Raw genomic sequence first — 22,624 nt, 5'->3', positions numbered from 1 at the left:
CCTCCGGGCGTTATTTGGGGAGGGGGAGTTGAGTCTGAGCCCGGCCATGTGACGCTCGTGGTGCTCAGGGGGGCTTTTATTGATGTCTGGGGGGCTCGGGGGGCTCAGACCCCCCCCAAATCCTCGTCCGGGGGTCTCTCCCCCCCCTCATCCCAGGGCCCGTCCAGGGGCAGTTCACACCCTACGGGAGGGGAAAGAGGAGCTGTTGCCATGGCAACGGGACCCCCGACATCCTGACCCCCCCCCCAATCCCAACCCCGGACCCCCCAAAGCCCCCCCAAATCCTGAGTCTGCCCAAAACCCCCTCAGCGCCCCCCAACTCCCCCTCAAATCCCCGAGGTCCCCCCAATCCCCCTCAGTTTTGGGGTCCCCCCAACCCCCCTGAGCCCCCCAATCCCACCCATTTTTAGGATCCCCCCAAACCCCCTCAGCCCCCCAGTCCCCCCCAGTTTTGGGGTCTCCCCAAACCCCCTCAGCCCCTCAATTCCTCCCGGTTTTGGGGTCCCCCCAAGCCCCCTGAGCCCCCCAATCCCCCCCAGTTTTGGGGTCCCCCTCAGCCCCCTAATCCCCCCCAGTTTTGAGGTCCCCCTGAGCCCCCCAGTCCCCCCCAGTTTTGGGGTCCCCCCCGAACCCCCTGAGCCCCCCAATTCCCCCTGAGCCCCCCCCAGTTTTGGGGTCCCCCCGAGCCCCCCAATCCCCCCCAGTTTTGGGGTCCCCCCAAACTCCCCCGGTTTTGGGGTCACCCCAAGCCCCTTGAGCCCCCCAATCCCCCCCAGTTCTGGGATCCCCCCCAATCCCCGAGCCCCCCAATCCCCCCCAGTTTTGGGGTCCCCCTCAGCCCCCCAAACCCCCAGTGTTGGGGTCCCCCTGAGCCCCCCAATCCCCCCCGGTTTTGGGGTCCCCCTCACGGTGCGGCCGCAGCTGCAGAACCCTCAGGAAATATTTGGGGGGGATGCGGCCCTGGGCGTCCCCCGGCGTCAGGATCACCCCGTTGGCCGAGCGGAAAAAGGGGATCCCGTCTGGGGGGGGGGGAGGGGCCGGGGGGGTCACACGGACATCGGGGGGGACCCCCAAACATCGGGGACCCTCCCAAACATCGGCAACCCCCCAAAAAAACCGGGACCCCCCCTCACCCGCCAGCGCCCGCGGGCCGTCGATGAGGATGGCGATCTCCGAGTCCGACCTCATCCCTGCGGGGAGGGGGATTTTGGGGGGGTCCGGGGGGGTTTTGGGGGGTCCTGAGGGGATTTTGGGGGGTCCTGAGGGGATTTGGGGGCGTCTGGGGGGCTTCAGAGGGGGGTTTTGGGGGGGGTCTGGGGGGATTTGGAGGGGGTCTGGGGGGCTCCACGGGGGGGTTTGGGGGCTCCAGGGGGGTTTTGGGGGGTCCTGAGGTGATTTGGGGGGGTCTGGGGGGCTTCAGGGGGGAGGTTTGGGGGTCTCAAGGAGGATTTGAGGTGTTCGAGGGGTTCTAGAACGGGATTTGGGGGGGCCTCAAGTGGATTTGGGGACACCTCAGGAAGGATTTGGGGGTGCCAAGGGGGTTTGGGGGGGGCTTTGGGGGGTCCCTGCTGAGTTTGGGGAGCCCGGGGAGTTTTTGGGGAGGGGGTTCAGGGGTTCCCCGGGATTTTTTTTGGGGGGGGGTCGCTCACTGCTGCTCACCCCGGGCTCCCCCGGCAGGCGAGTGTGGGGTCCCTGCGGGGGTTTGGGGATCTCGGGGGGTTTTGGGGTGTCCTGGGGGGGTTTTTTTGGGGGTGGGTCACTCACCGCTGCGCACCCCGGGGTCCCCGGGGAGCCCCCCCGCCAGGTGCAGGTGCTGCCGCCCCATGGGGCGCAGCCCCCCCGCCCGGATCGGGGCCCACAGGCGGCGCCGGGTGCCGTGGGCGAGGGTGGGGGGCAGCGCCCCGGGGGTGCGCAGGGGGGTCAGCTCCAGCTCCGGCACCTGCGACCCCCGGACAGCGCCCGTGGAGCAGCCGCGACCCCCCCAAATCCAACCCAGGACCCCTAAAATCCCACCCGGGACCCCCAAATCCAACCCGCGACCCCCCAAATCCAACCCACGACACCTAAAATCCCACCCGGGACCCCCCAAAATCCAACCCGCGACCCTCAAAATCCAACCCGGGACCCCCGAAATCCCACCCGGGACACCCTACATCCAACCCACGACCCCCAAAATCCAACCCGGGACCCCCAAATCCAACCCGGGACCCCCGAAATCCAACCCGGGACCCCCAAAATCCAACCCGCGACCCCCGAAATCCAACCCGGGACCCCCAAAATCCAACCCGCGACCCCCAAAATCCCATCTGAAATTCCCAAAATCCCACCCGGGATCCCCAAAATCCCACTCAGGACACCCCAAATCCCACCCAAAATCCCAAATCGCACCTGGGATCCCCAAAATTCCTCTCCGGACCCTCCCCCCATCCTTCAGGGACACCCCAAATCCCCCATAACCCCCCCAAATCCCTTTCCCAGCCCGTCTAATCCCCCGGGACCCCCCAAAACCCCCCCTAACCCCCCCCCAAACCCCTCTCCAGACCCCTCCCAATCCCCTGGGGACCGCCCAAACCCCTCAGGACCCCCCTAAATCTCCATAACCCCCCCCAAACTCCTCGCCAGACCCCTCCAGTCCTCTCGGGGGCCCCCCAAATCCTCCATAAACCCCCCCAAACCCCCATAAACCCCCCCAGCCCCTCTCCAGCCCCCCCAATCCCCTCAGGACCCCCCTAAATCCCTCATAACCCCCCCTCAAACCCCTCTCCAGGCCCCCCAATCCCCTCGGGGACCCCCAAACCCCTCTCCAGTCCCCCCCTCACCGGCAGGGAGTGCCCCTGGTTCGCTCTCACCCTCAGGGGGTCCGGACGGAGGGCGAAGCGACCCTTGGGGTCCGCGGCCACCACCCTGCGCACGTCCCCCTCCGAGACCCCCGCGAAGCGCCGCAGCCGCAGCAGAGCCCCCACCTCCACAAAGCCGTCTGAGCCCCCCAAAAACCCCCCGGGACCCCCGTCAGGGCCTCTGGGGGGGCTCAGGGGGCGTTTCAGGGAATTTGGGGGGTCCCAGGGGGCGTTTGGGGGGTCCCAGGGGGCACTCGGGGGGATTTGAAAGGTCCCAAAATGCGTCTGGGGGGAGGGCAGGGGTGGTTGGGGGTCCCAGGGGTGGTTGGGGGTCCCAGAGGGTGTTTGGGGGGTCCCAGGGGGGATTTGGGGGTCCCAGGGGGGATTTGGGGGGGCCCAGGGGGATTTGGGGTGAGCTGGGGGGGATTTGGGGGGTGCCAGGGGGATTTGGGGTGTCCCAGGGGGATTTGGGGGGCCCAGGGGGATTTGGGGGGTGCCAGGGGGATTTGGGGGGTCCCAGGGGGATTTGGGGGGCCCAGGGGGATTTGGGGTGAGCTGGGGGGGATTTGGGGGGTCCCAGGGGGCATTTGGGGGGTCCCAGGGGGATTTGGGGTGAGCTGGGGGTGCTGGTGGCTGTTTTGGGAACCCCACTGGGCATTTGGGGGGGCTCAGAAGGAATTTTGGGGTGGATTTTTGGGGGTGTCAGCAGCAACTTGGGGGTTCCTGGAGCAGTTTGGGGGTCTCGGGGTGGGTTTTGGGGTGGGTTTTGGGGGGGTTTTGGGGGTGAGTTTTGGGGTGGGTTTTGGGGTGAGTTTTGGGGAGGTTTTGGGGTGGGTTTTGGGGTGGGTTTTGGGGGGGTGTTTGGGGGTCTCGGGGTGGGTTTTGGGGTGGGTTCGGGGAAGGTTTTGGGGTGGGTTTTGGGGGGTTTTGGGTGGGTTTTCGGGGGGTTTTGGGGTCTCACGCACCCGGGCCCATGGGCAGCCCCTCGGCCGCAGCCCCGTGGCGCAGGACGTAGCTCAGGGCCTTGGACAGCCGCACCCCGGGGTCCTGGGGGGGTCCCAGGGGTGACCCCAGCCCACCCCTGGGTGACCCCAGCCCACCCCTGGGCACCGCCCACAGCTCCCCCTTAACGAGCGACCCCCAATCTTAGACCCCCTCCCCAAATTCAGCTTCAAATGTCCCCCCTTCAATACCCCCCAACACCTGGACCCCCCCCACGAGCACCCCCTCGTGTGTCCCCCCCCTTTTGTCCCCTCTTTGTGTCCTCGTCGCTCCCCCCCACCCTGGGGTGTCCCCCCCTCGTGTCCCCCCACCTCTGGGGTCCCACCCTTGGGTGCTTCTCCTCCCACCCCCCATCTTTGTCCCCTCCCCTTTCCAGGAATTCCTGTCCCCCCCATTCTGGGGGTCTTGTCTCCCCCACCCTGGGGTGTCCCCTCCCCCCCCCGGGGTGTCCCCCCCCTTTCCTGGGTGTCCCCCCCTTTCCTGGGGTGTCCCCTCCCCCTCCCCGGGGTGTCCCTCCCCCACCCCGCGGTGTCCCCTCCCCCACCTTGGGGTGTCCCCCCACCCCAGGGTGCCCCCCCAATCTCCGCTGTCCTTGTCACCCCTCCCCCCAATCGCCCCCCCCCTCCTTACCCCCCGCCTCCCTCCTCGTGTCCCCACCCCCCGTGGCGCGCCCCCCACCCAAATCCGGGGGTGTCCCCCTCCCCCCCCTCCCCAAATTTTGGGGTCTCCCCCCGCCCCTCCCCCCTCTCCCACCTCCTCCCTCCGCCGCCGCCGCCGCTGGGCGGCGCTCGCGCCCTCCCCGCCCGCCATGCGGGGCCACGTGACCGCCACGTGACCGCCACGTGACCGCCCCGCGCCACGTGACCGCGGCTCCGAGCCACGTGACCGCGGCTCCGAGCCACGTGACCCCTGCTCCGAGCCACGTGACCCCTGCTCCGAGCCACGTGCCCGCCCAGTCACGTGTCCCCCTCACGAATTTTCCCGCCGCCGCCGCCGCGGGTTCATTGCGGGTCTCGGGGTTTTATTATTGATCCCCCCAACCCAAAAAAACCCCAAACCCCAACCGGGATTTCCCTCCCCGCTCCCTCCCCTCCTCCGGGACCCCTCCTCAGTCGATTTTCCGCGCCCCCAGTTTGGGGGGGCCCCGGGGACCCGCCCGGCGCTTGGCCTCGAGCTCCCGGCGCCGCTGCTGCTCCCGCTGCCGCCGGCCCGGGGGGGGCCCTGAGGGGACACCGAGGTCACCGGGGGGACACGGGGACAGGGAGGCCTGGGGGGGACCGGGGGGTCCCGGGAGAGCGGGGTGTGGGGGGATGGAGGAGCTGGGGGTGGCCTGGGGGGTGTTGGGGACAGTCACAGGGGGCATTGGGGGTCACTGAGGGGTCCCAAGGGGTTTATTGGGGGTCCCGGGGAGGGGGGTACCCCAGGCAGTCCTGGGGGGGTTTGGGGGCGATCTCTGGGGGTATGGGGGGGGTCCGGGGGTGCCCTGGGTGGGTCTGGGGGTGCCCAGGGTGGGTCTGGGGTCCCCAGGGGGGGTCTGGGGTCCCCAGGGTGGGTCTGGGGGTCCCCAGGGGGGGTCTGGGGTGCCCAGGGTGGGTCCGGGGATGCCCAGGCTGGGTCTGGGGGGGTTCCAGGGGTGTCCAGGGTGGCTCTGGGGGTCCCCAGGGTGGGTTTGGGGGTGTCCGTGGGTGCCCAGGGTGGGTCCGTGGGTGCCCAGGGTGGGTCCGGGGGTCCCCAGGGTGGGTTTGGGGGTCTCACCGTGCTGGCTGGGCAGCGCCTCCCACGCGTCCTCCGTGCCCCACTCGCCCCCCACCCCCCATCCCCCCTCCTCGCCCCCTGTGGCTGGGGGAGGGGCGCTGGGGGGGGGCTCTGTGGGGGCGGGGGGCTCTGGGGGGGTCCCCAAATCCTCGGGGCTGCTGGCGGGGGGGCTCCGGGGCAGCTCCATGTCCTGGGGGGGGGAAAGGACAGAGTGAGGGGATGGGGAGGGGTCTCACCGTGCCCCCCCAGCCCCCAGACTCACCTCCAGGCTGCCCCAGTCCTCGTCCCACCCATCGGCGTCGTCCAGGGGGGGCTCCTCGGGGGGGCTCTCCTCGGGGGGGGGCTCTGGGGGGGCCAAACGAGAGCTCGGGGGGGGTCCCCAAAACTCGGGGAGGGGTCCCCAAAACTCGGGGAGGGGTCCCCAAGGCTGGGGGGGGTCCCCAAGGCTGGGGGGGGGGGGATCAGGAATTGGGGGGATAAAAGGGGAGGGGGTCACTCACCTTTTGGGGGGGCTGCGGGGCTCTCGGGCGGGGGCTGGGGGGGTCCCTGTGCGGGGGCGGGTCCCTGTGCCGCCCCCCCCTCGCCCCCCATCAGCCGCGCCGTCAGGGAGGTGACACCGGTGACAGCCCAGGACACGGCGGCCCCCAGCCCCCCCGCGGGCGCCCCCGGGGCGCTGCCAGCGCTGGGGGTCTCTGCAGAGGGGGGGAGGGGTCACGGGCTGGGGGGAGCACCCCCAAATCCCCCCCAGCCCCGATGTCACCCCCCCAATTCCCTCCCTTTCCCCCAGACCTTCCTTTCTCCCCCTCCCCCCACTTTTTGCCCCTCCCCCATTTTTTATCCCCCCATTTTTTTACCCCCCCCATTTTTTAGCCCCACCCCCCATTTTTTGCTCTCTCCCCCCTTTTTTTTGCCCCCTTCCCCCCCATTTTTTTCCCCCCCATTTTTTACCACCTCCCCCCATTTTTTACCCCCCCTTTTTTTACCCCCTCCTCGATTTTTTACCCCCTCCCCCCCATTTTTTTACCCCCCCCCCCCCCATTTTTTACCCCCCTCCTGCGCCCCCCCGGCCTCGGCCGCTGCCTCCAGCTGCTCCAGGAAGCTGCGAATGGCCCGGAATGCCTGGGGGGGACCCCAATGGTGAGAGACCCCCGGACCCCACCCCTGCAGACCCCCCCAAGAGCTCTGGGACCCTCCCCCAACAACCCTGACCCTCCACAAGAGCTCTGGGACCCCTCCCCAACCACCCTGACCCCTCCAATTTCTCCAAGACCCCCCCAGTGTGACTCCCCAGACCCCCCCGAAAGTGCTCTGGGACCCTCCCCACCCCCTCCAATTTCTCCAAGACCCGCCTCCCAGTGCGACCCCCCAGCACTCAGACCCCCCACAAGAGCTCTGGGACCCCCCCCAACCACCCTCACCCCCCTCAATGTCTCCAGGACCCCCCCAGTGTGAACCCCCAGCACCCAGCCCCCTCCCCAACTCCCAGCACCCAGACCCCCCCCAGGGACCCCCACCCCCATTTCATTGGGACCTGCAGCACCCAGCCCCCTCCCCAATTCCCAATTCCCAGCACCCAGACCCCCACCCCAGGGACCTGCAGCCCCCAGCCCCCTCCCCAATTCCCCTGGGTCCCTCCCCAGCACCCAGACACCCCCCAAGGGACCCCCACCCCAGGGACCTGCAGCCCCCAGCCCCCTCCCCAATTCCCCGGGGTCCCTCCCCAGCCCCCTCCCCAAATCCCTCCAGCCCCCCCTCACCTGCTGCCGCACGCCGGGGTGGGGGTCCACGGTGAGGGCGCACAGGGGGGGCAGCACCCTCCCCGCCACCTCGGCGGGCGAGTAGCACCCATGGGTGGCAGCGAAGGCGGCGACGGCCGCGGCCCGGGCGGGGGGAAAGGGGTCCCGGGTGGCCCTGGCCAGGGCGGGGGCCAGGACCCGCCGGAGGGTCTGGGGGGACAGGGACAGTGAGGGGGGACAGGGACAGTGAGGGGGGGCTGGGGACAGTGAGGGGGGGCTGGGGACAGTGAGGGGGGCTGGGGACAGTGAGGGGGGGACACTGAGGGGGGCTGGGGACAGTGAGGGGGGACAGGGACAGGGAGGGGGGGCTGGGGACAGTGAGGGGGGACGGGGACAGTGAGGGGGGGCTGGGGACAGTGAGGGGGGGCTGGGGACACTGAGGGGGGCTGGGGACAGTGAGGGGGGGCTGGGGACAGTGAGGGGGGGGACAGGGACAGTGAGGGGGGGCTGGGACAGTGAGGGGGGGGCAAGGACAGTGAGGGGGGGCTGGGGACAGTGAGGGGAGGGGACACTGAGGGGGGACAGGGGACACTGAGGGGGAGACAGTGAAGGGGGACAGGGGGTCCCAAGCCAGGGTGGGGTCCTGGGGAGGTCACAGAATGAAGGGGGGGGGGACAGTCTAGGGGGTTTTGGGGGGTTCTGGGGGTCTCACCTGGGGGGGCAGGTGGGGGGCCAGGTGCCCAGGGGGGGTCTCAAGGGGGTCTCAGGGGGTCTCAGGGCTCACCTGGGGGGGCAGGTGGGGGGACAGGCGCCCAGGGGGGTTATGGGGGGGTCTCAGGGTGGGTTCAGGGGGTCTCAGGGCTCACCAGGGGGGGCAGGTGGGGGGACAGGCGCCCCAGGCACAGTGTGGGGGTTATGGGGGGGTCTCAGGGGGGTCTCGGGGGGGTTCTGGGGATCTCAGGGGGTCTCACCTGGGGGGGCAGGTGGGGGGCCAGGCGCCCCAGGCACCCAGGGGGGTTATGGGGGGGTCTCAGGGGGGGTTTTGGGGGTCTCAGGGGGCTCACCTGGGGGGGCAGGTGGGGGGCCAGGCGCCCCAGGCACAGCGTGGGGGTTATGGGGGGGTCTCAGGGGGGTCTCGGGGGGGTTCTGGGGGTCTCACCTGGGGGGGCAGGTGGGGGGCCAGGCGCCCCAGGCACAGCGTGGCGTTGCAGCGCAGGGGTCCCAGCGCGTCGCCCCCCTGCACCCGCAGCAGCAGCCGGGGCAGCTCCCCCCCCCTGCGCCCCTCCCCCAGCTTGGGCGCCAGCAGCACCATGGACTGGGGGGGAGGGGACACAGGAGGGGTCAGGGGGCACCCCCGGGTGGGATTTGGGGGGGGGTCCCACCTGATCCCACCCATTTGGGGGTGCCCGGGTGGGATTTGGGGGGGGAGTCCCCCCCATTTTGGGGCCCACAGGAGGTTCCCAGGTGCTTGGGGGGGCTCCAGGTGATTTGGGGGGGGGTCCCCACTCAGTCCCACCCATCCAGGGAAGACCCAGGTGATTTGGGGGGGGTCCCCAGGAGGTTTTGGGGGTTGCCGTTTGATTTTTAGGGATCTCCAGGTGGTTCTGAGGGATCCCCAGGTAACTTCTGGGGGAGCTCTGGGGGTCCTGGGCAATTTAGGGGGTTCCCAGGTGATTTTTTGAGTCCTGGGTGATTTGGGGGGGTCCCCAGGGGGGTTTGGGGGGTCCTGGACAATTTTTGGGGGGGTCCCAGGTGTGTTTTTCAGTCCTGGGTGATCTGGGGGGGTTCCCAGGTGTATTTTTGAGTCCTGGGTGATTTGGGGGGAGGTTCCCGGGTGGTTTGGGGGGTTCCCGGGTGATTTTGGGGGGGTTCCCGGGTGGTTTGGGGGGGTCCTGGGTGATTTGGGGGGTTCCCAGGTGGTTTGGGGGGTCCTGGAGGATTTGGGGGTCCCACCTTGACCGTCTGCTCGCGGATGGCCGGGTTGGAGTCCAGGAACCCGTGGGCGACGTGGGGGAAGATTTGGGAATCCACCGTGGCCTCGGGCAGGAACTCAATGAACTCCTCGAGCTGGGGGGGGAGAGACCCCTGAGCACCCCCAGAGACTCCCCCAAAACCACGGATCAACCCCTCATGGACCCCTCCCAAACCCCATGAACTGCCCCCCATCCCTCCCAGTGCCCTCCCAGTCCCTCCCAGTCCATCCCAGTCCCTCCCAGTCCCCTCCCAGTGCCTCTCAGTCCTTCCCAGTGCCTCCCACTCCCATCCCTGTCCTATCCCTGTCCCATCCCAATGCCTCCCAGTCCCTCCCAGTCCTATCCCAGTGCCTCCCAGTGCTCCCAGTCACCAGCTGCAGCAGGCGCAGGCGCAGGCCCCGCTCGGGGGACGAGAAGAGCCGGACCAGGACGGGGACGATTCTCTGCTGGTACTCGGGGGGGTCCAGGACCTTCGCGACCTGGGGGGGTGATGGGGGGACTTGGGGGGTCAGAGGAGTTTTAGGGGGGAATTTGGGGGTCAGGGGAAGTTTGGGGGGGCATTTTGGGGGTCCCACCTGCAGCAGTGGTGGCAGGGCGGTTTTTGGGGGTTATCTTGGGGGTCAGGAAGGTTGTGGGTGGGATTTTGGGGATCAGGGAGGTTTTTGGGGGGATTTTGGGGATCAGAGAGGTTTCAGGGGTTTATTTTGGGGGTCCCACCAGCAGCACCGGCGGCAGGGTGGTTTTCGAGGATTATTTTGGGGATCAGGAAGGTTTTTAGGGGTTTATTTTGGGGTCCCACCTGCAGCAGCGGCGGCAGGGAGGTTGTGGGTGGGATTTTGGGGATCAGGGAGGTTGTGGGTGGGATTTTGGGGGGTCAGGGGGCTGTGGGTGTGATTTTGGGGGTCAGGATAGTTTTTTGGGGGGTTTATTTTGGGGTCCCACCTGCAGCAGGGTGGTTGTGGGTGGGATTTTGGGGATCAGGGAGGTTTTTGGGGGGTTTATTTTGGGGTCCCACCTGCAGCAGGGTGGTTGTGGGTGGGATTTTGGGGATCAGGAAGGTTTCAGGGGGGTTATTTTGGGGATCAGGGAGGTTGTGGGTGGGATTTTGGGGATCAGGGAGGTTTTTGGGGGGTTATTTTGTGGATCAGGGGGCTGTGGGTGGGATTTTGGGGGGTCAGGATAGTTTTTGGGGGGGTTTATTTTGGGGTCCCACCTGCAGCAGCGGCGGCAGCGCCCCGGCGTCGGCGCTGCCCAGCTCCAGCGCCTGCAGCAGCCTCGGCAGCAGCTTGTGCCGCCGGAACGGCCCCGGCAGCGCCGGCAGCAGCGCCGGCAGCTCCTGCAGGAACTCCCGGCGCTCCGAGGGGTCCCGCACCTGCCGGGGGTCCCCAAAAACCCCGCGGGTCAGGGGGGACACCGGGGGGTCCCCAAAAACCCCGGGGGTCCCCAAAAACCCCGGGGGTCCCCAGAATCCCCAGGGGTCAGGGGGGACATCGGGGGAGGGAGATGAAGGGACAGGGACAGGGATGGAAATGAGGATGAGGATGAGGATGAAGCAACAGGGATGGAAACAGAAATGAGGATGAGGATGAAGGGATGAAGATGGAAATGGAAACAGAAATGAGGATGGGGATGAGGATGAGGATGAAGGAACAGGGAGGGGCATGGAAATGGAAACAGAAATGAGGATGAGGATGAAGCAAGGGGGATAGGAAGGATGACTGGGATGAAGGTGAGAAATGGGATGAAGGAATACGGATGAGGATGATGATGGGGATAAAGAACAGGAAGAAACACCGAGATGAGGAAACAGAGATGAGGATGAGGATGAAGGGATGGGGATAGGAAGGGTGATGGGGATGAAGGTGAGGAAGATGAAGGAATAGGGATGAGGATGATGATGGGGATAAAGAACAAGAAGAAGCACCAAGGAGAGGAAACAGAGATGAGACTGAGGACAAGGACGAGGATAAAAGCACAGGAATGAACACGGGGATGAGGAGGAGGAGGAGGAGGAGGAGGCTGAGGCCACACCTGGAAGTGCTCGAGGAAGAGCCCGGTGCGCACCAGGGCGCAGGCCAGGAAGGCTCCGGGGCGCTGCAGCCGCTCCAGCAGCGGCCCCGGGCCCGGCCGGGCCCCCGGATCCGCCGCCACCAGCTCCGAGAAGGGCGGGATGAGCCCGGGGGGCAGCTGGGGGACAGGGGGGGACACGGGATCAGGGGGACCCTGAGGGACAGGGGGACACGGGAGGGGACAGGGTCACAGGGACCCCCAGTGCTGGGGGGACACAGGGACATGGGGACCCCGAGGGCTGGGGGGACACGGGAGGGGACAGGGACATGGGGACCCTCAGCGCTGGGGGGACAGGGGGTCAGGGACACCCCGAGGGCTGGGGGGACACGGGAGGGGACAGGGTCAGGGGGACCCTGAGCACTGGGGGGACACGGGAGGGGACAGGGTAAGGGGGACCCCAAGGGACAGGGGGGACACGGGGTCAGGGGTACCCCTGAGTCTGCGGGAGTTCTGGGGGTGAGCAGGAATTTGGTGGCTCCACAAGTCTGGGGGGATCCCGGGAGTTTGGGGGTGCCCAGGGGGTCCCCAGGATTTGGGGGGGGTCCCCAGGATTTTGGGGGGGTCCCTGACCTTGCCGAAGCTGCGCAGGGCCCCCGGCCGGGGCAGGGGTCCATTGAAGACCTCCCAGATGAGGCAGCCCAGGCGCCACATGTCCCCTGCCCTGGGGGGGGCCGTGACAGTGGGGAGGGGGCACGGGGGACCCCCGTGGTCCCCTGAGCCCCCCCAATGTCCCCTCCCCAACTCACCAGGGGTCCCCCTGCCCTCGGGAGGGGTCGCTGAGCTCGGGGGGGTCCTGGGGCCGGGGGGGGTCCCCGGGGGGGCGGGCGGGGGTCCCCTCGCTGGCGGCCGCCACCCGCTCGAGCCCCCCCAGCTTCCACTCGCCCCCGGGGTCCACGAAGACGGCGTCGAGTCCCAGCGCGTGGTGGACCAGCCCCGAGACCCCCAGGAACGCCAGCGCCGTCTGGGGGGGACAGAAAAGCCCCCCGATATCGGTAACCCCCCCCCCACCAAAGGAAAGGCTGCCCTCCCACCAGGAGCCAAAAACATCTCAGGAGCCCCCCAAAATCCCGGGGGTCTCCTCACCCACCTGGGCCCCCCCCCCAGATCCTGGAGACCCCTCCCACCCCCTGATTGCAGGGTCCCCCCAAAGGCCTCAGGGACCCCCCTCAGATTCCCCTCAAATGCCAGACTCCCCTCACCAAGAGCTGCTGCAGCCCCCAGACCCCCCCAAATCCCCCTAAATCCCCCCAGACCTTCCAAATCCCCTCCCCTCACCAGGAGCCACTGCAGCCCCCAGACCCCCCAAATCCTCTCTCCTCACCAGCAGCCACTGCAGCCCCCAGACCCCCCAAATCCTCTCCCCTCACCAAGAGCTGCTGCAGCCCCCAAATCCCCCCAGATCCCCCCAAATCCCCCCAGATCCCCCCAAATCCCTCCTCACCAGCAGCCGCTGCAGCCCCCAGGCCACCTCCTGCTCTCCCGAGTCCCCGCTCGGGGGGTGCAGCCGCAGGTGCCGCCGCAGGGGGGTCACGGCCTCTGTCACCAGGTACAGGCACTGCTCGGTCTGGGGGGACACTCGGGGTCACCCGGGGACCCCCCGTGTCCCCCCCAGGTCCTTGTGTCCCCACAATGTCCCCCCCATCCCCACAATGCCTTCATGTCCCCCCACTCACCCCCATCCCCTCATTCCCCCGCTGTCCCCACTGTCCCCGCTGCTGTCCCCCCCCGCTGTCCCCGCTGTCCCCACTGTCCCCCCGCTGTCCCCCTCGCTGTCCCCACTGTCCCCCCCGCTGTCCCCCCGCTGTCCCCGCTGTCCCCGTCACCTCCAGGCTGTCCAGGTACCCCACGATGTTGGGGTGTCGGAGGCTGCGGAGCCGCTTCAGCCCCGCCCGGGCCAGGGCGGTGGCAGCAGGGTCCCCCCCCGGGCCCAGGCTGTGCGCGAACACCGACACCGGAGCGCCATCGGCCTGGGGACAGCGGGGACCGTGAGGGGACAGCGGGGACAGGCGGGGACAGCGGGGACCGTGAGGGGACAGCGGGGACAGGCAGGGGACAGCGGGGACAGGCAGGGACAGCGGGGACAGCGAGGGGACAACACGGGGAACGGCCCGGGGGGAGAAGGGAGGGACAGGGGGACACGGGACACGTGGGGGGGACACATGGAGATGCGGGGACAGTGGTGACGTGGGGACAGAGACATCGGGACCTGATGGGGGACACGGGGAGCTCGAGGGGACAGCGACAGCGGGGGGCACAAAGGGATAAGGACACCGGGGGACACCGGGGTGGGGACACGGGGGGACAGAGGGATGGGGGGGTCGTGGGGACATGGAGGGGACCCGGGGCAGGGGATGGCGGGGCCGTGGCCACGGAGGGGTCCGGGGACAGGGAGGGGACACGCGAGGGGACACGCGAGGGGACACGGGGCCACCCCTCCCGCAGCCTGCCCACCTTGCGGCGCCCCCGCAGCAGCCGCCAGAGCGGGGCCGGGGCCGCGGGGTCCGGGAGCGGGTCCGCGTCGGGATCGGCATCGGGCGAGCCCAGCTCGAAGGGGAAGTCCCGCACCGGGTCCCGGGAAAAGAGCCACATGGCGGGCCCGGGGTCCCGGGGGGTCCCGGGGGTCCGAGGGGGTCCCGGGGCCGGGGCGGACCCGCAGGAAGCGGCGGCGGCGCCGGGCGGGAGGATCCGGTGACGGACCGGGGGGCGTGGCCTCGGCGAGCCAATGAGGGGCTCGGGGCGGGGTCTGGGTGAGCCAATGAGGGGGCGGGGGTGGGGAGTGGGAGGAGAGAGGGGCGGGGCCCAGAAGAGCCAATAGGATTCTGGGGAGGGGCCTGAAGGAGCCAATGAGGGGCCAGGAAAAGGGCGGGGGCGGAGCGGAAAAGGGGGCGGGCCCAGAAGCGCCAGAGGGGGCGGGGCTTATGAAAGGACACGCGGCAGGATGCGGCGGTGACGTCACCACGCGCACCCACCCCACGCTGTGACGTCAGAGGGAACAGGCAATGACGTAACACGCACCAACATCACCCCCCCAGCCCCAGTGACGACACAAGGCCGGTCAGGACTCAGCAGTTTATTGGTCACTGGGGGTCCCTGTCGTGACAGAGGGGTCCCAGTCAGTCACGACAATGGGGATTCACAGCAATGCAGGGCCCAGCGCAGTCCGGGCTCCTTGAGCAACGCGGGGTCCTTGTCACGATACAGCAGCACTGTCGTGACAGGGGCGTCCTGTCTCAACACCTGTCTTCAGCGCGATCCAGGGTCCTGTTGTGATCGAGCCCTTGCAGAACATGGGTTCCTATCGCGATAGATGATCCCTGTCGGGATATGGGGGACCCCTGTCCTGGTGGGTGGGTCACTCAGCGTGGGGCTCTGGGACATGAAGGGCAGGGGTGTCCTGTCACAATAAGGAGTCCCTGTCACGATATGCAGGGGTCTATTACTAAGAGGGCTCCCTGTCACGACATGGAACAACCCCCTCCCTTTATCATGGGTCCCCCAAAGCCATGTGAACAAGTAAGGGGGAGTTCCCATCACGATATCAGGTCCTTGTCGCAATACAGGGGGGCTCCTGTCACGATACGAGGCCCCTGTCGGGATATGGGGGTCACCCTTTCCCCTGGATACCTTCCCCTAATCAAGGAGGACAAACAGGGGGGTCTCCCCGTTATATGGGGGGCTCCCTGTCGCGATATGGGGTGGTCTCCGTCACGACAGAGCCCCAGGCCAGCAGCAGCAGCGGCGCCGCGGGGGCTCGAACCCCGCCCCGGGGGGTCCCGGGGGTGCCACCACCGGCGCCTTTTGCTTTTTTTTTTTGGCCTTTTTGGGTCCGGAGGAGAAAAAGCAAAACCTGAGAAAACGGGGAAAAGTTTTCTCAGGAAAAGAAAAAACCTCCCGAAATGGGGGAAATAAAACCCAAAAAAACCTCCCCAAAACGGCTCCGGCCCTGCCCCAGAGATCTGGGGCAAAATGTGGGGAAATTGGGGCCGGAGCGCGCCCCAAACGAGGCGGCCTGGGGGGTTCAGGCCCAGCGCGCGCTCCCGGCGCGATTTGGGCACAGAAATTGGGATTTTGGGTCTGAGTCACGGCCCAGGTTAAAACACAAACGGGGATCGGGGCCACAGGCGCATCCCGGTCGCAAAATAGGGCCAGAAAGAGGGCGCAAAATGGGCTCAGAATTGGGGATTTTGGGTCAATCCCGCGCCCCCGGCGCAAAATGGGCTCAGAATTGGGGATTTTGGGTCAATCCCGGCGCTAAACGGGCTCAGTGAGGGCCCCTCGGGGTCCAACGCGCGCCCCCGGCGCAGAATTAGCTCCGAAATTGGGGATTTTGGGTTAATCACGCGCCCCCCTCGCAGTTTGGGCCGAAACCGGGGGATTTTGGGGTCGGCGCGTTCCCGGGGCCCCGCCGGTACTTACTCCGCTCGCTCACCTTTTCCTGCCTCTTATTTTGGGGGGATTTCTAGGTTTTTTAAGCCTTTTTTTGTTTGGTTTTTTGGAGGCAATTGTCCATTTTGGGGCGAATCGAGGCGGTTTTGGCACTGTCACTGTGGGGAGGGGAGAGAGACAACACCCAACCCCCCATCCCCCGAACCTGCTCCTCCATCCCTTCGCTTTTGGGGGAAAATCTGGGGAAAATGGTTCAAAAGCTCCTCCCCCTCCCCAGGCACCAAACAAAGGCGCTGACTAAGCTTTTTTTTTGGGGAAAAACCCCTGGATTTTGGTTAAATTCCCAGCTTGGGGGCGGGCCCTGCCAGCAGCGCGTTCTGAGGCAATTTTAGGGTTTTTTCTTGGGGGTGGGGAAAGCGGCCAAACCCAAATCTCCCCCTCCTCCCCTTCCATCCCTGGAGTGACCCATTTTGGGGTGAAAGCGGCAAAAAATACCAATTTCTGGCTCCCTACTGTTCCTGCAGACCCTGTTTTGGGGTTTTTTGCCCCAGTCTGGCTCTCGGAGGCTCCTCTGGCGGGGGCAGGGCCGGCGGGGGCTGCAAAAAACACCCACGAGACCCCCCCAGACCCCCCTGTCAGCACAGCCGGCTTTGGGGCGAGAAGCGGCCGAATTGGTGAAAGCGCCCGGAGGTCGCGGTTTTGCCGCCGCTTTTGGGGGGATTTGGGGTCGGGAGGTGCCCGCACGCCACGCCGGGGGGGTCCCCGCGCTTCCCCCGCCTCCCGACGCCCCAAAACGGCCGAAATCGCCCCAAATCCGCCGCCCCTCCCCCCTCCCGCGCGGGTCCCGAGTGGGGGGAGGGCTCGGGGTGGGGGAGGGGCGCGCCCGGTACCTGCCGCCGCCGATTTCGGGGGGGTTTGGCCTCAAATTTGAGGCTCCCCCCCCTCGCTCGCTCCTACACTTACTCGTTTTGGGGATAAAAGTCTAAATTTAAGCATTCCTGCTGCTGGTTTTGGAGAAAAAACCTGAAAAGATGATTATTGTCCCCTCCCCCCACGCCTGCTCCAGCCCCTCCCCCCCCCGCGGGGTTTTTGGGGGGTTTTACTTCGTTTTTTCCTAAGGAAAATTCCTGGAGCCACATTCCTGCTCTTCCAGCTTCACTTTGGGGTAAAAAAGCTTCTTTTTGGTGCTGCTGACTCCTCCCACTTGCGGCTGCGGAAAGGGCGGAAAACACCCCAAAACCGCCCCCTCCCCACAAAAACCGACCTCCCAAAAAAATGAAATTAAATCAACTCTTACTTCTCTGCATTCCCCAAATCTGGGGGGGTTTCTCCTCAAATCCCTGCCGGAATCTCCTGAGCGCGTTCTGAGTGCAGACTGGCCTTTTCTGGTTAAATCCTCTTTTTTTTTTTCCCTTTCCTCGGCTTTTTCTCACCTTTTTTTGCTTTTTTTTCCCTGCATTTCGCTGCTTCCCTGAGGGGGAAAAACACTCGAGACACCCCCTCCCTCTTCCTCCCCCTCCCAAAAAATACAGAACATTTCTTTTGATCGTTTCTCTCCCTTTTTTGGTTGGTTTTTATCACCGGCCCCTCCCGCGGACGCCTTTGGGATAAAAGAAAGACTTTGACACTTACGGAGCGGCGCCGGCGGGAGCGGCGGAGCCGGAGGCGCTGCAGGAATTTGGGGTTTTTTCCCCATTTCTGGGGAGTTTAATAGAAAAAAGGGGGAGGGGAAGGGGCGACGGCGGCGGCGCCTGAAACGACAAAACCCCAAAACCCCCAAAATCCCCCCAAAATTCCCAAACCCCCGGGGGGGGTGGGGCCTCACCCGGCCGCTGCCTCTGGCTCCGTTTGGGATTTTCCTCAAAATCCTCAATTTTCCTGGCTCCGGGACCCAAATCGGGATTTTTCTTCCTTTTTCTCCCTTTATCCTTCTTTTTTTTTCGTTATTTTTCGCTTCTATTTTCTCCTCTAAATCCTCTTTGATTTTCTCTCATTTTTCCTCTCTTCTATTCTCTTCTATTTTTTTCTCTCTTCGTATTTTCCCTGTTTTCTTTCACTTCCATCTTCTCAAATTTTCAGAACTTGGGTTTTTCTTTTATTCTATAATTTTCTATTTTCTTATTTTTCTATTTTCTTATTTTTCTATTTTCTTTTTTCCCAATTGTATTTTTCCAACTGTATTTTTTTCTATTTATTTCCAGTCTATTTTAAATTTTTCTGTAATTTTTTCTATAGTCTTCTATTTTCTATTTGTTCTATTTTCTTTTTTCTAACTTCTTCTATTTTCTCCAATTTTCTACTTTAATTTTTTCTAGTTTCTTCTATTTTCCAATTTTCTTCTTTTTTTCTATTTTCTATTTTCTTTTTTCCATTTTTTCTACGCTTTTTAAATTTTCTTTTTTTCCAATTTCTATTTTCCTTTTTTCTATTTTCTTTTTTCTATTTTCTTTTTTCTAACATTTTTCTATTTTCTTTTTTCTGAATATCTTCTATTTTCTCTCTTTTTTTTGTTCTATTTTCTGTCTTTTTCTCCTTTTTTTTTCTCTCTTCTCTCTGCTCCTCCCCTGCCCAACTGCCGCAATTTTACCAAAAAGTCCTTTTTTCCCCCAGATGGGGCCACTGCGAAGAAAAACTTTAATTTCCCTGCCGATTCCATCTTCACTCTTCATTTTTCCTGCTTTTCCCTCAAATTTGGCTCCTCTCAATCCATCCTGAGCCTGAAAATGCCGCATTTCACCCCAAACCGGCCGCCCCCGCCTGCGCTGCCCGGCCCGGCCCCGCCTGGGGACAAAATTACATTTTTAAAGCTTTAGGAGCTTTTTTAAAAAATTCAAATTTAGGAGCTTTTTTAGCAGAAAACAGCGTATCAAGCGCTTTTTTCTTTCTTTAAATGAAAGCAGCTTAAAAAGCTCTTTTTGAAAATAAAACCGCCCCAGCTCGCTCCGGCTTTTTGGAAATATCACATTATGGAATTGTAAGAGTTAAAGAGCTGCGATTTCTCCCAGAAATCGGCTTTGAAAGCAGCGATTTCTTAAAAACCAGCATCAGAAGCTTCGGTTTCAAGAAAAACCAGCTTTAAGAGCTTTTTTAAGGTTTTTGGCAATATTTTTTTTCATTTAAAAGTGCCCCGGCTTGCCCCGGCTTTTCCCATTAATGGAATCGCCGCAATTTAAGGATTTCTATTGAAATCAAGCAGCTTCAAGAGCTCAGTTTTCCTTAAAGGAAAAAACTTTTGTCTCTTTTCTTTTAAATAAAGATTTAAGAGCCGCTTTTATGAAATAAAGCAGCCTTAGGAGCTCCTTCTAGAAATTCTCGCAGCTTTAAGAGCTTTTTATCGGCAGTAAAGCCATTTTTGGAGCTCTCTAGAAAATATAAAGCCATTTTCGGAGCTTTTTATTTAAAATCGAGCAGCTTTAGGAGCTTTTTGGCTTAAAATCGAGCGGTTTTGGGCCGAATTTTGGCAGATTCGGGGCTGCTCCAGGGCCGGGCGCTGCCGGCGCGGGGCCCTCCCTTATAACAGGCCCAGCACCGCCCCCGCGGGGGCGACAAAATAGTCCCCAAAAATCGCCAAAAAAGGGCAGCGCCCCCCAAAATCACCCCCCAAAACGCACCGCCCCCAGTGTGAAAAACCCTCTTTTCTCGTTATTTCCCGTTTTTTTACCCTTTTCTGTGATTTTTTTCCCTCACAAACCGCGCCCCCCCCCCCCCGGCCGTGGGGCTTTGGCCGCGCCACGCGGTCCGGCACGAAAATAGTTAAATTTAACGGCGATTTTTCGATCGGTTTGGCCAATTCTGCCCTAAAATCCCTGGCTTCGACCTTGCCGGGTGGTTTTAGAGCTTTTTTTTGTTGTTTGTTAGGTTTTTATTCATTCATTTTGCTCCCGGTTTTGCTTTTGCTGCGTCACGCGGTTGGGCCGCTGCCAGAGGCGCCGTTTGTTCTCGAAAGGTTTAAAAAACTTAGGGATGAAAAAGGAGTTTTTGAGGGGGCACAGACCCTAATTTTCATCAATTTTTGTTCCACAAAAAGCCAAAACAACCCTTTAAAAACCTTTTTTTTCCCACCCTGGTCCAGCACAGCTCGAACTATTTTTTTTTTCTTTTTAATCACAGAAATGCACCGAAATTTCAGCATTTCACCCCATTTTGGGCCACATCGAGTCATGGAAGTCTCATGGAATAAAAGCCCACTGTGTGGAGGCATTTTTAGGCATTTTTAGGCGTTTTTTAGGCATTTTTAAGCGTTTTTTAGGCACTTTTAGGCGATTTTTTTGGGCATTTCGAGGCGTTTCCGGGCGGAAATGACACCCCAAAAATTGCTGGTAAGGAGGGGACAACCCCCCTCCCCAACCCTTTAATTATCACTCATTAAAGCTGCTCTAAAGCTAATTAAAGCTGCTGACGAAGCCAATGAGGCATTTTGGGGGTGTGGGAGGAGCTGTTCCGACATTTTTGGGGCGTTTCCTGTAGGAGAAACTATTTCTATATTGTTATTAATGATTATTATTTTCTGTGTTATTCCACTGTTAAGACTCTCAAATGTCATTTTTCCTCCCTATTTCAGGTGCTGGAAAAAGCCTCCCCCAAAATGACCCCGAATTTAGGGAAGATTTATCTCAATTTTATTTTTACAGCAAAAATTCGCCCATTTGCAGCTGATTTAAGCCCTAATTTAAAATTTAAAATTATTTTAGCAACCCTGACACGGCCAAAGTTGATGTTTTCCGCATGAAAATACTCCAAAATCTGCTTTTTCACAGGGATTGGTCCTGGAGGGGCCCTTTTAAAGCATTTTCCATCAAAAAGGTAAATCAGGTTTTCACAAAAATTGTGACTTCTATCAGGGAAATAAAGGGGGAAGATAAACTTCAATAATTATTTCAGCAGCAGTAATCTGTCCATTCTTAATTGTCATTAACCACATCCCCCTCATTTCAGCTTCGTTTTATTTTCTCACTTCTGGCATGCCTAAAATTCATTTCTTTGAATGGAAATGCCCCCAAAATCTGCTTTTTCCTCAGGAACTCAGCCTGGAGAGGCCATTTTAAAACATTTTCCTCCATTAAGATGCTCTTCACCAAATCTTGGCAGTTTCTTGAAGAAAAAAAAATTAAAAATCAGTTTTCGATTATTTTTTGTAACTAGGATAGCACTAAAACGTCCAGAGAGCTTTAAGAGCACTTTAAGGTCAGTAAAAGCCATTTTTTGCGGCATATGATACATGTTTTGCCCTCAAAAATCACCACTAAGCCAAACCTTGCAGCTTTTAAGCTGCTTTTTAAAGCCAAACGGGTCAAATTTTAACCTAAACCAGGAGACTGCCGCAGCCCCCTTGGTGAATTTTTGAAGAAAAATCACCTCAGTTTTTCAGTCTAAACCCACCATTTCCTTGAGGCTTTCCATCCTTTTAAAAACCGACCCTTTTTAGCGACTTTTCACACAAAAATTACCTCACAAAAAAAAGGGGCGCGTACGGGGGGGGATTCACCGCGGGGCCCCCTCGAAATGCCGCGAAATTCGCACAGACCCCCCTCCCCCCACTCTTTCCCCTCCCCCACAGCTCCGACTTTCATTCCGCCCCTCCCCCACGCCCATTTAGAGGCAAATTTAAAAAAAAAAGAAAATAATTTGGAGGCGGGCGCGGCCGCGGAGGGATCCGGCGGAGGGACCCGCGCAGGGCGCGGTGTGAAGCGTCCCCGGTCACGTGACCGGCGGAGCGATCCGCGCGCGGAGGGATCCGGGAGTGAGGAGAAAGTGGGCGGGGCCAAGCGGAGACCCCGCCCCTCTCCGGGCCCCTCCCGCCGCTTTGCCGCAGTCGCCGCGGGGGCGGCGCCGGGGGCGGGAGCGCGGCGCGATCGCTCCGAGCGCCCCGCATTGGGCGGGGGAGGCGCCGGGTCACCTCCGCCGCGTCCGGAGGGACTGGACGGTTAAAAAAACACACACTTTTCTCCTTGGTTTTACCTCCGAAAAACACGAGTTGTTTCAGGAGAATCTCGTTTGCCTCAGAAATGACCGACTTCCGTCAGAAAATGTCTGGTTTCCCTCAGGAACGTCTGGTTTTACCTCATTAAAGTCTCATTTCCCTCTGAGACGTCTGGTTTGTCTCAAAAATGTTTGATTTCCCTCTAGAAGTGTCCGATTTGCTTCAGAAATGCCCTAATTGTCTGGAAAATGTCTTACGTACCTCATCAATGTCTTACTTCCCTCAGAAATGTCTGATTTGTATTTAAAAAGCTTCATTTCCCTCAAGAAGTGTCCGATTCGCCTCAGAAATGACAAATTTTACCTCAGAAATGACAAATTTTACCTCAGAAATGCCTTATTCCCTTTAGAAAATCTCATTTTATTCATTCATGACCGCCCCCCCCCAAAATGGCGCCTCCTCACAGAGCAGCCCCGGGGGGGAGGGGCCGCGTCCTTCACGATTTCCCTCACAAAACATTTATTCCAAAACATTTCTTTACCCCGTCAAATACTTATATTTTCTTCCCTTTTTTAGTTCCTAAGTGTTGGATTTCTGAGCAGTTCCTCCGTGTTCTTTAAACCTCAGTAACACCGACCCCTCCCACAGCACAAAACTCTCACCGGTTCTCCCTTAAAAAAAAATTCCTTAAATTTCTAAAAAGCACCTTAAGAAAATGAAGTTAATGGGGACTGAGGCGGTTTTGCCGCAGAGCGGAGGCGTGTGGGGTTTATGGGTAGAAAAATGTGATATTTTGGTATAATGCAGCCCTGCTGAGTGGGAAAAGGGGTTAAAGAGTGAAATAGGGGGAATCTGGGTGGGTTTGTGACGGCCCCAAATGGACAACGAGCGATGCCCCAAAATCGGCAGAATTTACCCCAAAGATCTGGCTAGTGCTAATGAGGG

General features: G+C 61.6%; 2 protein-coding genes and 1 long non-coding RNA gene across 4 annotated transcripts; all 3 read right to left on the bottom strand.

Moving 5' to 3' along the window:
• Positions 1-49: 49 nt before the first annotated feature.
• TRPT1 (tRNA phosphotransferase 1) lies at positions 50-4,686 on the bottom strand. 2 transcript variants are annotated; one of them, XM_063424848.1, is made up of 7 exons: positions 4,593-4,686; positions 3,803-3,884; positions 2,820-2,977; positions 1,765-1,939; positions 1,134-1,190; positions 909-1,019; positions 50-181 (listed from the first exon to the last, which is right to left on the bottom strand). In XM_063424848.1, exons 1-7 carry the CDS (start codon positions 4,647-4,649, stop codon positions 105-107), a joined length of 717 nt encoding a protein of 238 aa, XP_063280918.1. In that variant the 5' UTR covers positions 4,650-4,686; the 3' UTR covers positions 50-104. The 2 variants fall into 2 exon arrangements, with proteins under 2 accessions (XP_063280918.1, XP_063280919.1); XM_063424849.1 differs by lacking the exon at positions 1,134-1,190.
• Positions 4,687-4,947: 261 nt separating this feature from the next.
• On the bottom strand, positions 4,948-14,076 carry SCYL1 (SCY1 like pseudokinase 1). The gene is made up of 16 exons (XM_063424850.1): positions 13,825-14,076; positions 13,197-13,340; positions 12,815-12,937; positions 12,120-12,334; positions 11,944-12,034; positions 11,335-11,490; positions 10,517-10,675; positions 9,675-9,782; positions 9,284-9,397; positions 8,490-8,645; positions 7,352-7,540; positions 6,641-6,713; positions 6,095-6,286; positions 5,857-5,939; positions 5,577-5,784; positions 4,948-5,048 (listed from the first exon to the last, which is right to left on the bottom strand). The coding sequence occupies exons 1-16, from the start codon at positions 13,960-13,962 to the stop codon at positions 4,948-4,950; spliced, it is 2,250 nt and encodes a 749-aa protein (XP_063280920.1). The 5' UTR covers positions 13,963-14,076.
• A 2,012-nt stretch (positions 14,077-16,088) lies between these two features.
• LOC134565329 (uncharacterized) lies at positions 16,089-21,281 on the bottom strand. Its single transcript, XR_010083874.1, has 2 exons — positions 17,585-21,281; positions 16,089-16,355 (listed from the first exon to the last, which is right to left on the bottom strand). It is a non-coding gene; the product is annotated as an uncharacterized LOC134565329 (long non-coding RNA).
• Positions 21,282-22,624: the final 1,343 nt, after the last annotated feature.

Source organism: Prinia subflava, unplaced genomic scaffold (assembly GCF_021018805.1).
Source record: "Prinia subflava isolate CZ2003 ecotype Zambia unplaced genomic scaffold, Cam_Psub_1.2 scaffold_208_NEW, whole genome shotgun sequence".
Classification (NCBI taxonomy): Eukaryota; Metazoa; Chordata; class Aves; order Passeriformes; family Cisticolidae; genus Prinia; species Prinia subflava.
This window is presented reverse-complemented; position numbering and strand designations above follow the sequence as displayed.

What these genes read in the sequence shown, in the direction of transcription:
- SCYL1 (XM_063424850.1), bottom strand. Translation starts at nt 13,962, where the DNA reads ATGTGGCTCTTTTCCCGGGACCCGGTGCGGGACTTCCCCTTCGAGCTG. An exon ending in TGCTGCGGGGGCGCCGCAAG is followed by an intron (nt 13,341 to 13,824) that starts GTGGGCAGGCTG and finishes CGCTGTCCCCAG; the next exon opens with GCCGATGGCGCTCCGGTGTC. An exon ending in GGTACCTGGACAGCCTGGAG is followed by an intron (nt 12,938 to 13,196) that starts GTGACGGGGACA and finishes GTGTCCCCCCAG; the next exon opens with ACCGAGCAGTGCCTGTACCT.
- TRPT1 (XM_063424848.1), bottom strand. Translation starts at nt 4,649, where the DNA reads ATGGCGGGCGGGGAGGGCGCGAGCGCCGCCCAGCGGCGGCGGCGGCGG. An exon ending in GGCGGCGGCGGAGGGAGGAG is followed by an intron (nt 3,885 to 4,592) that starts GTGGGAGAGGGG and finishes GGACCCCCCCAG; the next exon opens with GACCCCGGGGTGCGGCTGTC. An exon ending in CGGCCCGCGGGCGCTGGCGG is followed by an intron (nt 1,020 to 1,133) that starts GTGAGGGGGGGT and finishes CCCCCCCCCCAG; the next exon opens with ACGGGATCCCCTTTTTCCGC.